The following is a 12,499-nucleotide window of genomic DNA, read 5'->3' on the forward strand; positions in this document are numbered from 1 at the left end:
GTTATTTTCCCCCCTGCCTACAGTCGGAACCCACCCTTACCGGTGACCCTGCCTGGACCATGCAGGTGATGTCAATTCCCTGGGGGACAGCAGAGCAACAAGAGAAAGGAACATGGGATCTTGAACGGCCATGTAGAGCAGAGCTGCCCTGCCAACCCGAACTATTCTCATCGGAACTGCTCTGGGTGCCTCAGTCCGTCCAGGGTGCTATCACAAAATTCCAGAGATCGGGTGGCTTATAAACAACAAACATTTATTTCTCAGAATTCAGGAGGCTGGGAAGTCCAAGATCATGGCACTGGCAGATTCAGTGTCTGGTGAGAGCACCCTTCCCAGGCAGCTATCTTTTTGCTGTACCGTCACATGGCGGAAGGGGCAAGGGAGGGTTCTCGGGCCACTTGTATAAGGGCACTAATCACATTCATGACGGATCTGCTCTCGTGACCTAATCGCCTCCCGAAGGCCCAACCTCCTAACACCATCACCTTGGGGGTTAGGTTTCAACATGTGAATTTGGGGAGGACACAAACATTCAGGCCATAGCGTGTGGGATAAAGAAATAAACTTCAGTATTGTTGGATCTCTTAGTTACAGCAACTGAGCCTTTACACTTATAATACAAAAGAATACGTAAGAACTTTTAACAGTGATTGTCTCTAGGAAGCGAAGTTGTGCTGGGAGGGAGACTGAAATTTAATCACACATCCCTTTGTAAAATTTGAATTTTTAAGAGCTCATATATGGGTATTATCATATATTCATTTAAAAATAACAGAAAACAAAACAATGCTTTCTCTTTAACAAATTAGAGGTCGGGGAGACACCGCTTCGGCAAAGACCCCCCGGTGTTCTCCTTACTTGCTGCAAGTAATAATCCTTTCTTCTCCCACAAAACATAACAAAACCAACCAACCAACAAAATTACAGTTCTGACTCTTCCATAATGGTATCTTAAATGAGGAATGAGTGAGTTTCAAGAACAAATGTTTTTATTAACCACTGATTTCACTACCTTCACTTTATGAAGGTATTTGCTAAGGAAAAGGTAAAATTGTTTGTGACTTTCATTAACTTGTCATGCTGTCAACAGGGCACTGCCAAAGTATGTGAGCTTAACACAGACCTGTAATCACTACCACTGAAAAAATGTACATTTTTATTTTACCAAAACAATCAGATAACACAGGAATGAGCTTCTACCAGACAACAAGTTAATGTGGCATCCAAAGGAACGAGCTGTAACTGCGCCCCACCATGAATGGTCCTGCTTTTAGATATTTGTCTTTATGCCTCAACAAATGCAAGCATAAATACCTTTCGCTTAACATCATGGTCACAGAACAGGGCTCAACGTGACAAAGCTCAAATTGTCCTTGACTGATTTCCACTCTGTCCATGTTACACTAAGACACATCATTTCGTTCAGTTCCTTAGAAACTCATATTTAAAGATAACTCATGCTGCAAGATTAATTAAGAGACTGTACTTAAGGAAGTATGGTGCACTGGAGATTTTTCTTCTTTTCATTCTAAAGGGACTTTACTTTCTTACGCTCGAATAATTTCCAGGTATTTTCAGTTCAAGTTCATAAGGTACCTCTTCAAGATTCATACTACACTGGATAGAAGATGCTTTGCACAGATGCAGAGGAGCCAAGGGGTAGCAGAGGCGGTAGGGAATGCCAACATTGTTACATTTGGCAGAATTGCATAAAGGGTACCGACAGGTAGGCATTCTAACATTACGTCTTCTGAGTGGGAACTAAAGATAGAATTAATTTCTCTGTTAATAATTATCTTAACGTACAAACTTTATGAAAACTGTTCCCCCTTTGATTTCTACCAAAGCTTTTTTTTTCCTAAGTATTCTCCAAAAACCCAGTGTTGATGGTGTTTTATTTTTTAATCCCCTGGGCTTTTATTTATTTTTTAAATTATAGTTGATTTGCAATGTTGTGTTAATTTCTGCTGTACAGCAAAGTGACAGTTATACATTCTTTTTTAATATTCTTTTCCAGTATGGTTTATCCCAGGACACTGAATATAGTTCTCTGTGCTCTACAGTAGGACCTTGTTGTCCATCTGTTCTACATGTAATAGTTTGCATCGACTAACCCCAAACTCCCAGTCCACCCCCTTCCCCCTTGGCAACCAAGTCTGTTCTCTGTCCGTGAGTCTGTTTCTGCTTCGTAGATAGGTTCCTTTGTGTCATATTTTAGATTCCACACGTAAGTGACATCATATGGTATTTATCCCTCTCCTTCTGACTTACTTCACTTAGTATGATCATCTCCAGGTCCATCCATGTTGCTGCCAATGGTGTTATTTCGTTCTTTTTTATGGCTGAGTAGTATTCCATCGTATATATGTACCACATCTTCTTTATCCATTCAACTGTCAATGGACATTTAGGTAACTTATTTTATATTATAGATCTGTTTCCCTACTGTGTATTTATTATATGCTCATGATGTGAAATGAAGCATTTGAATAATTAATTTCAGGATTGATAGCAATGGCAATTGACAGATACTCCAAATGCTTCTAATGTAGCTGCACACTTTAAAAAAATGGTTAAGAAGTAAAAAAACCAAACAAACAAACAAACAAAAAAACAAAACACTTTAAACACCATCCATCTTAGCCTTTAAATGGCATCTAAACCTTAGAAGTGAAATATTATAGCCAGTATTTATCAAAGTAATTGTAAAAGAAGGACTAATGCAAACACACAGCGTAAGAGAACCACATAGCCATGGATATATGATAAATGTAAATAGCAACTTAACATCAGAAGTATCATAGTTGCAGAAGTTCTGAGATATCGAAATGAAGGTAGAGTAGGCCAACTGCTAAGATGGCCACAAGGGTCCCCTCTCCCGGTATTCACCCTTTATGACCACAATGGCAGGCTGAGCGAGGCTATCACAACCGCCCATCTCGGTCGTGGACTACTTTTCCAGGACTGAGGTGATCACTGCCATGGAGCTGGCAGGGCCAGTGATTTAATTCTAACAAGCAGAATATGGCCAAAGTGATGGGTTATCACTTCCCTGATTAGACTACAAAGACGGCGAGCTCCGCTGTGTCAGCAATCTCTCTCTCGCTGGCTTTGATGAAGCAAGCTGCCACAGCAAGGGGTCCACGTGGCCGGGAACTGAGGGCAGCCTTGGGCCAACAGCCCAGGAGGAACTCAACCCTGAAAACCACCACATGAGTGTGAGCTCAGAAGTGGATGCTGACCCTAGCAGATGCCTGTGGCCCTGGCTGACACGGAGATTACAGCCTTTGAGAGGCCCTGAGCAGAGGACCCAGCAACAGGCCACGCCTGGACTCCTGACCCACAGAGACCATGAGACAACAAACTGTATCATTTTAAGCCATTAAGTTCGGGGGTGATTTGTTACACACCAAGTGATAGCTAAGAAAGAAGGGTCATTGCTGTGCATTCTTCGTATGCTGGTGAAGCCGGACTTAACGTCAGCTAGTACTGCTTAATGGAATCGACATACAAGTTGTTGTACCGTGAATCATTGGCAGTTAAGACGACGTTTTTCAGGCTCTGCCAAAACAGGCCTTCCGCCTGGGGGTTGTCAGGCCACTGGAGGATGGAGCTCTTGCAGATCCTCTGCCGCAGCCTCAAATACTGCGAGTGCTGCAACACCGGCTCCAGCAGAATAAAGACAATCACATCCATATTCTCATCCATTAGCCTCTGCAGGGCCAAGTAGAAGGCTGTTTTAAAGTTCCAGTTTTTGGCATACTCTTTGGTTAGAACAAATATCGTTTTCTTGCTTTGGTTGATGCTCTGTATGAGGTTGTCGATGATGGCGAGTCCCGGGTCCCAATCCCTTTCCTCTAAACAGAGGAGCACATTTTTGTCCTCACTCTCTTCCAGGTGGAAGCGCAGCTCATTGATCACCCAGTCCGTGACAGAGGCATCTTTGGTGTCGTAAGAAACGTAAGCGTCGTAGAACGTCTGGGATGTGGAAAGAGACCTGTAGCCTTTTACCTTAGCTAAGCACACGTGATAGAGAAACCAAGCATCCCAGTAAAACCAATGATGAGCCAGGGCAGCCAGCATAACTGAGATGGTGACAAAAAAAGTTAAGAAGCAGAATATTGCCGCAATGGTATCTGAAACACAAGTTGTGAGCTCTAGGCTCACAATACTCTTGCCTTGTTGATCCCCAGGACTGCTGCAAATGACATCTGTCAACCTGGGAATTGTGACGTTCAGATTTCCATCCATCCATTCTCGAAATTCTCCAATGTCACAGGTACAGTCAAAAGGGTTTCTACCTAGTTCCAAAATGGCTAACTTGGTGGCGGTCTTAGTTTCAAACGTGGATTTGTTGATCATCTTGAGCTGGTTGGCACTTAAATCGAGGTGCGTCAGACTGCTGGCTTCGGAAAGAAAGCCAGACGGCAGGTGGGAAATCCTGTTTCGACCCAGTAGCAGCGTCTCAAGAGAAGATGTGACTTTCGATTGGCTATCAGTTACAAAGAACAGCTCGTTTCCACTTAGGTCAAGCAAGCAGAGACGAGGAAACTGCTCTAGTAATGACCAGTTAAAGAAATTTAACCTATTATCATTTATATACAGTTCGGTGAGACTCCGGGGCAAGTTCAGGAAGGCTTCATCGGGGATACTCTGAAGGTTATTAGAGGCTAAATGAAGCCGTGTCAGATTGCTGAGATATTTAAAAATTTGCCAGTACCTGACATCTTGAGCATTCCACAGAAGGTCAAGGCGGTTTCCACTGAAAACTAATTCTTCCAGGGACATGCTCTTCAGGTTTGGTTCTGTTAACGTAAAAATACTATTGTAGCTCAAGTTTAAAACTTTCAGCTGGGTTAAATTTTGAATAAATCCTAGACGGTGTGTGACCCCTGCTATGCGGAAGTAGTGAGCATTGTGGCTGAGATCTAGAACTTCTAACGATGGCAATTCACTGAAAGCGGCGTCATCGTCAAAGTCTAGTTTGTTGTTTGTCAAATCCAAATACTTGATACCACGCAAAAGCGAAAACTCAGTTCCGTTTAGCGCTTGACCGTTGCTATTTGAAGACAGATTTAAACAGGAAATGTTCCTAAAACCTTCAAATTGCTTTATCCCAATAAAGAAAATACTGTTCAAGCTTAAATCTAAGGCTCTGCCGTAATTGGAACATTGTGGCTTTATCAAAGGATTGGTGTCGTGATAAAAATTCGAATGTGGGTCAAACTCAGTATCTGCTGAGCGCGGCTTAAGGACGCGCCTTTGGAAAGAGGGGCCACTTGCATCCTGTTGCTCAGCATCACTGACCAAGGGTGATATTCTGTTTTCGGACAAGTAAATGATTTTCAGGTTGGAGAACGATTGGAAAACGGTAAAATCAATTTGCTTAATAAAATTAACGCCCAAGTTGATAGCCATTAAATTGGAGAGGTTCCTCAGGGGCTGGAAATCTTCGTTTCTAAGTTCCTGGAACACATAACCTCTTAAATGCAATATCTGGAGAGATGTAAGCTTAGAAAATCTTTGAGACATATTAATGTACTGTGGATATTTTTTTAGCTCGTAGTTGTAAGACAAGTCAAGTATTTCTAAGGAGGGCAGTTTTGCCAAAAATTCCCCAGAGGCTATTTCGTCCACTAAATAGTTGAATTCGAGATGCAGCACCTTCAGATGACGCATGCTGTCAAACCAGGTTGCAGGAATCTTCCGGAGCGAAGTGCTAGAGAGGTTGAGGTAGCGAAGTTGGGTCAGGGTTTGAAAAGCAAGGGGATGTATCTGAATGGAAGCACCTCCTTTGCAAGGTACGCAGGGAAATGGCGCGTTGAAACATCTCGGGCAGTTCCCACTTAAATCGAGTACTTTTAAATTTCTCAGTCCCTTGAAGTCTTCTTGACTGATGTTTCTGATCTTGGTGTTGCTAAGATAGAGCTCTGTTAGGGAGCTTGGCAGTTTGCGTGGCACGTGGAAAAGGGGATTAAAAGATAATGACAGCACCTTCAACTTGGTAAGGTTTTCAAATGTTCCATCTTCTAGGGCAAAGGTTTCATTACAAGCAAAGTAACAGTTCCAGCCCAAATAGAGACTTTCCAGCTTCCTAAGTCCAGAAGTGTTCTTCTTCGTTAACACAGTTATTCTATTTTGAATTAGGCTAAGTTTTTTCAAAGATTTTGGCAAACCAGCCGGTATTTCTTGTAACTGGTTGTCTTCAAGCAGTAACTCCCTCAGGTTCTTTAGGTTGAGAAATGCCCCGTCTGTAATAGTCATACCGTTCTCTACAGCAGGATTTTCATTCTGGGGCCGTAGCTTGACGTTATGGTTTAGATTGATCTTAGTCAGATTTTGCAGCCCTTGAAATGATTCATTTGTTATGCGTATGATGAAATTACCAGACAGGTCTAGTTCTGTCACGCTTTTGTCCACTGTTTGGGGTACCTCGTGTAATCGACGATTGTTACATTCTGCAGTAACAGAGCCATTTTGTTTTGTCTCATCGCAAGGATAGCTTCTAGAATAATTTGCTTCAGCGAAGAACTCACAGGAATCAGAGATTAGCAGGAAAAGGCGGGCCAGAAGCAAAAAGTGAAGAGTCATGTTTTCCTAAGGAAAATCAAAGTGGGGTCACAATATGAGAGTGGCAATGTTTGCCGGGCATTTCATGATGAAATTCACAGCGCTTCAACCATACTCGGCCTGAGTTTCGAAGTGGGAGTTTCTCTTAACCGTTAAATACACTGCATTAAATTAGGTTCCAAACGATTTTAGTTTTTGACCGTGTTCAGCTTCGTGGTGCTCAAAGAAGCGAAAGATGAAGCTATCTGAGATGTGATGACAAGAGAACCTGAAAAGCTTTTGCAGAAGCACTCATCAAGATGCCTCACCACCATAACGGGCCTGATGCTGGACCCCGGCTATGGTTCACGCCAGATCTATAGCACAGCAAAAGCTATATATCTGTCGCTTCGACCTATTAGCATAACTCGATGAAACTTTGCCCAGTCCCAAGGAGAGTCCAGATCCAGAGATGACTCTTACCTTTTACCTACACAGCATATATTTTATTGATATTTCCCACAATTTTTCTATACCTCTATGATGGTATGTATCAAATTCCCTTATGTCCTAGCATGAAAGTGGACATTTTCTGTCGATAATAGCAAAGTGTCACGTTTTACGCCAAACATAAACATTTTCTCACCCATGTTTATGTTCCCAGCAATAAACGAGATAGGTTCTATCATCATCCACATTTTGCAACTGAAGAAACAAACTCAGAGACTTAACTAACTTTCAGAAGGATAACACACTGTAGAGGGGAGATGAGCCCATCTGATTCCAACATGGCATTTTTAATCACTAACCGTCACGCTGCACAATCTCATTTTGAAATCTTTATGCCAGAACAGTTCCTCAAATGGAGACAGCACTCCAAAAATGTTTTCTGAGGAGGCTACTATTTCTATGTCCCTTATCATACAAACATTGGCATGAATAGCCATTCTTTTGCTTTTGTAAACTTCTGTGGGGAAGACGTGACGTTTTATATTTTTATGCATCCTTTGTAACATTTAGTAGAGTACGTCACTTTCTGAGACTCTTTCGGGGGCTGAATATATTATTTAGGTAATTATACGAAGCAATGAACAGATTCATATGATTGGTATGATCAAGGGTTATAGTCAAAAAAAACTCTCAAAATCTTATTTCACCGGGTGTGGAGACCAATCTTTACTAAACTATTTTTCACTAAAGCCCAACTCACGTCCTTATTGTGAGTTAAACCAAGTACGTGCTTTCTTTTTAAATTCTCCTGGAATTTAGGGTTAGTGAACTAACAGTCACTGCCATACCCTTCCTATATTAGAAAAGATTTTTAGGGCTTTCCTGGTGGCGCGGTGGTTGAGAGTCCACCTGCCGATGCAGGGGACACGGGTTCGCGCCCCGGTCCGGGAGGATCCCACGTGCCGCGGAGCGGCTGGGCCCGTGAGCCATGGCCGCTGAGCCTGCGCGTCCGGAGCCTGTGCTCCGCAACGGGAGAGGCCACAACAGTGAGAGGCCCGCGTACCGCAAAAAAAAAAAAAAAAATTTTTTACATGGATGTTGACTATTCTGACCATCAATCATTATTTCCATTTGTAACAGCTAAGGAAAAGCCAGCTCCTTATGAGATGAAAATTAAAGTGGAACAGAACTTCCAGGCGTTTTCAGTCTCTTGTAGTTATTTCCAACTACAGCACCATCAAGGTGCCGCTGCTTAATGTTTAACTTTTACTAAACGAAAGCCCTGCTTTACCTGGTGTGGCAGGCGGAATTTTAAGATGTTCCCTATGACTTCTGCCCCTTGGTATTACTCCTGTAATTATGTTACATTGTGTGACAAAAAGGAGATTATCTAGATGGCCCTAATCTAATCATATATGCCTTTAAAAGCAGAGAGTTTTCTCTGGCTAGTAGCAGAAGGGAGAGTCAGAGAAATGGGAAGCAGGAGAAGAAGTGGACACATCACTGCAGACTTGAAGATGGAGGGGGTGCGCCCCTGACAAGGAATGCAGGCAGCTGTAGAAGCTGACAGTGGCTCCCTGTTGACAGTTAGCAAGGAAATGGGGACCCTGATCTTTCAACCACAAAGAACTAAAGCTGACTGAGAGCCCAAATGAATTTGGAAATGGATCCGCAGCCAGAGCCTTGAGATAAGAGTCCAGCTGGCCAACACCTTGATTTTAGCCTTATGAGACCTAAAGCAGAGAACCCAGGCAAGCCCACCCAGACTCTAACCCACAGAAATTTAAGCTAATAAATGTGTATTGTTTGAAGTGTTTAAATTTGGGGGTTATTTGTTACACAGCAAGAGAAGACTAATACATCTAGGTGGACTTCCCTGGTGGCGCAGTGGTTGAGAATCCGCCTGCCAATGCAGGGGACACGGGTTCGAGCCCTGGTCCGGGAGGATCCCACATGCCGCGGAGCAACTACGCCTGTGCGCCACAACTACTGAGCCTGCGCTCTAGAGCACCAGAGCACCCGCGCTCTGCAACAAGAGAAGCCACCGCAATGAGAAGCCCACGCACCACAACAAAAAGTAGCCCCCGCTCGCTGCAACGAGAGAAAGCCTGCGTGCAGCAACGAAGACCCAATGCAGCCAAAAATAAATTTTTAAAAAACACTTAAAAAAAAAAGAAAACGAATATATCTAGAAAATGTGTGTTAAAAAGATGATTCACAGCTTGAAAATATGCAGCTTTTGCAGAGGCCGCTCCAGGTCTCAAAGTTCAACATCTCCACTGGGAGACACAGGTGTGCCAAGGAGGTAACGAAGCTCGGGGATGTGACGAACTTTGGCGAGTAACCCAGGCAATATTATGTTTGCTCAGCACCTAAGCAGATCTAAGCCTATGTGATTTCCAAGTGTGAACATTTTGGAAGTTACTTCCTGACTCTTCCGTGTCCTCTCCTAGCGAGTGGGTGGCCTTGGGGGGGGGTGTCTATTTGATGACACGCACAGCTTATTAGTTAGCTCTACAGTCTAGCGGGTTAAACAGACGTGAGTGAAACACAACATTACGAGATTTCAACGGTGACACAAAGAAGTAAGTGACACTAGAAGAGCCTCAAAAGAGGAGGATTTGACCTCTTCATGGAGGCTGGGAAAGGTTTCCCTGAGGAAGTGGAACTTGAACTGTGATTTTAAGGCCGATTTGGCATGTATAAAACAGAAGGAGGTCAAAAGAATGTGCCAGCATATGCAAAGGCCCTGCGTGTGTTCCTTTGATTTTCCCGTGCTGTGCCTTCAGAGGAGCCCTGGACAGGAATCAAGAGGGGCATGGTGTGGGCCTGAGACAAAGCACACCAGGTTTCAAGGCCTCAAAGTCAACTGAAACCTGCACAGAACTGCTTGCAAAAGTAGGACTCAGAATAAGAAGCGGGGTAAGAGGATTGGAATGGCACGTGAGAGATGATGAATAGAGATGCTGCAGAGGTCCCAGTATCTCCACGTCACTACAGTCAATGGACATTTTTCAGTCCTCGTCTGAACGAGCATGTGAATGTAAGGGACTGAAAGAAAGTCAGGGATGTTAAGAAAAGATGAGAGTGGATTTTGATCTTGATCTGAGGAGCAATGCAAGCCTTCGAAGGTGGTACCATGCTCATTATTCTACAGTCATCACTGGCAAGAGGGCACAGACCTTCAGGAGCAAGATGATGGCAGCATGAACCAAGCTGGTGGCGATGGAGATAAAGAGAAATGGATTCAAGAGATACTTAGGAGGTAACACTGAGAGACATGGCAATAGATTATAATGGGGAGGTTGGATTATGAGGGAGAGGGAAGAATTCATGGTGACTTCCAGGTTTCTGGTCTGTGCAACTGGATGAATGAGAGAGAGTGCCATTCACTGAGGGAAAAAGATCATTTGGGGCTGGGGAGGTGGGGAGTGAACAGTATTAATTAAATTTGACATGTTGAACTTGAGCTGAGTTTGTGATCTTCCAGCGGAGACATCCAGTAGGCAGTTACATATGTGCATCTTCGACTCACAGGAGAGTTCTGGTACAGGGATGAATTTGGGAGTCATGACAAGTACAGCCATGAGTGTGAATGAGATCATCCAGGGCACTGTAAGCCATAAAGGATCTTCCACATTTCAGTCCTACAACAATTTTAGCATCTGTTTTTCTAGTACTTTTATGATTTCATTTTCTTCTATTGAAATATCTTATCCCACTGAAATTGTTTTGGCATAATATGTGAGGTGGGGACCCACATTATTTTTTTCTAAATGGAGACCTGGTTGCCCCACCATCATTTATTGAATAATCTTTTGCTCACCAATCTGATTGCTCCCTTTATCATATGCTAACTTTCCTATGTATTTCGATCTATTTCTAGACTCTTATTCAATTTTGTCAATCTCTTCATCATTCACATGCTGGTACCACATGTCTTAATAATTACAGTTTTTAGGTATGCTAGCATCTGACAGGGCAAGTCCTGTTCATCATTCTTCTTTTGTGAATGGATCACTCCTATCTTACCTTCTAACAGGTTCTCACGGGTGTACACTAAGACTGTAGATTTCTATACATTAATTTTATACCAAATCGCTATACTAAATTCTTTGATTGTTTGGAATAGTTGCCTTTCCATGTGATTTTCTTGGCTAAGCAATTAAACCGTCTACAAATAATGATGATCTTATCACCCTTTATGCAATCTAATTTATTTTTATTGTCTAACTGCATTGCCTAGTTACTCCAGAATCATGAAAAAAATAATAGAGCAGAAGTCAAAAAAAAAAAAAAAAAAAGCAAAGACTGACCAGTTAAACCACACACAGATGAAAATTCTGCCTCACAAAAAGCACAGTAAACAATGCCAAAAGTGAAATAAAGTAGGAGAAAGTATTTGCAGTTCATATCACAGATAAGGGGGTGATATATTTGATATGTAAAGACTTTTCAAGCATAATTGAAAAGACAAATAATTCAATCAAAAGTGAACAAAAACATATTAACAGACAGTTCACAGAAAGGAAACACAAATGGCTCTTAAACATCGGAAAATATACTCAACTTCACTCAAAAAATTACACTGAGATAGCATTTTTCACTGATTCTACTGTGTAGGTGAGGCTGTGGAGAACAGGTATTCCCATATCTTACTTGTAGGGGTCTAAATTAGGGCCACCTCCAAGATGGAGAGAAATCTGTAATATCTATCAAAATTGGAGAGATATACTTAGACTCAGCAATTTCAATTCTAGAAGCAGATTGTAAGAGAGACCCTCAGGGGGCATCCCTGGTGGCGCAGTGGTTGGGAGTCCGCCTGCCGATGCAGGGGACGCGGGTTCGTGCCCCGGTCCGGGAGGATCCCACGTGCCGCGGAGCGGCTGGGCCCGTGAGCCGTGGCCGCTGAGCCTGTGTGTCCTCTGCTCCTCAGCGGGACAGGCCACAGTGGTGGGAGGCCCGCGTACCACAAAAAAAAAAAAAAACAAAAAAAAACCAAAAAGAGAGATCCTCAGATATACAAATGCCTATATACAAGGATGTTCCATGTAGGGCTGTTAGAAATAGCAAAAGACTGGAAATAATCTAAATGCCTATGAGTAGCGGTCTGGTTAAATAAACCAGGATGTTATATTCATACAATGGAATACTATGCAGCAATTAAAAAGGAAAAGGTAGCTCTATATTCACTTATTCATTCATTCAAAAATATTTATTAAGCATATACTGGGCTTCCCTGGTGGCGCAGTGGTTGAGAGTCCGCCTGCCGATGCGGGGACACGGGTTCGTGCCCCGGTCCGGGAGGATCCCACGTGCCACGGAGCGGCTGGGCCCGTGAGCCGTGGCCGCTGAGCCTGCGCGGCCGGAGCCTGTGCTCCGCAGTGGGAGAGGCCACAACAGTGAGAGGCCCATGCACCGCAAAAAAAAAAGCATATACTTTATTTTGGGGACTGTTTTCAAGCTGGGAATATAGCAATGAACAAAACAGATGAAAATA

General features: G+C 43.0%; 1 protein-coding gene across 5 annotated transcripts in view; it reads right to left on the reverse strand.

Moving 5' to 3' along the window:
- Positions 1-241: 241 nt before the first annotated feature.
- Positions 242-12,499, reverse strand: part of TLR8 (toll like receptor 8) — a 36,037-nt gene continuing 23,779 nt past the window's right edge. For 4 of the 5 annotated variants that reach the window (XM_067023522.1, XM_067023523.1, XM_067023524.1 and 1 more), the window contains one exon: positions 242-6,597. In XM_067023522.1, coding sequence (XP_066879623.1) covers positions 3,484-6,591 — 3,108 coding nt within the window. In that variant the 5' untranslated portion in view covers positions 6,592-6,597 and the 3' untranslated portion in view covers positions 242-3,483. The remainder of the gene's footprint in view (positions 6,598-12,499) is intronic. The other variant, XR_010838678.1, reaches the window with a different exon arrangement.

The sequence above is a fragment of the Kogia breviceps genome, chromosome X (assembly GCF_026419965.1).
Source record: "Kogia breviceps isolate mKogBre1 chromosome X, mKogBre1 haplotype 1, whole genome shotgun sequence".
NCBI classification, from domain to species: domain Eukaryota; kingdom Metazoa; phylum Chordata; class Mammalia; order Artiodactyla; family Physeteridae; genus Kogia; species Kogia breviceps.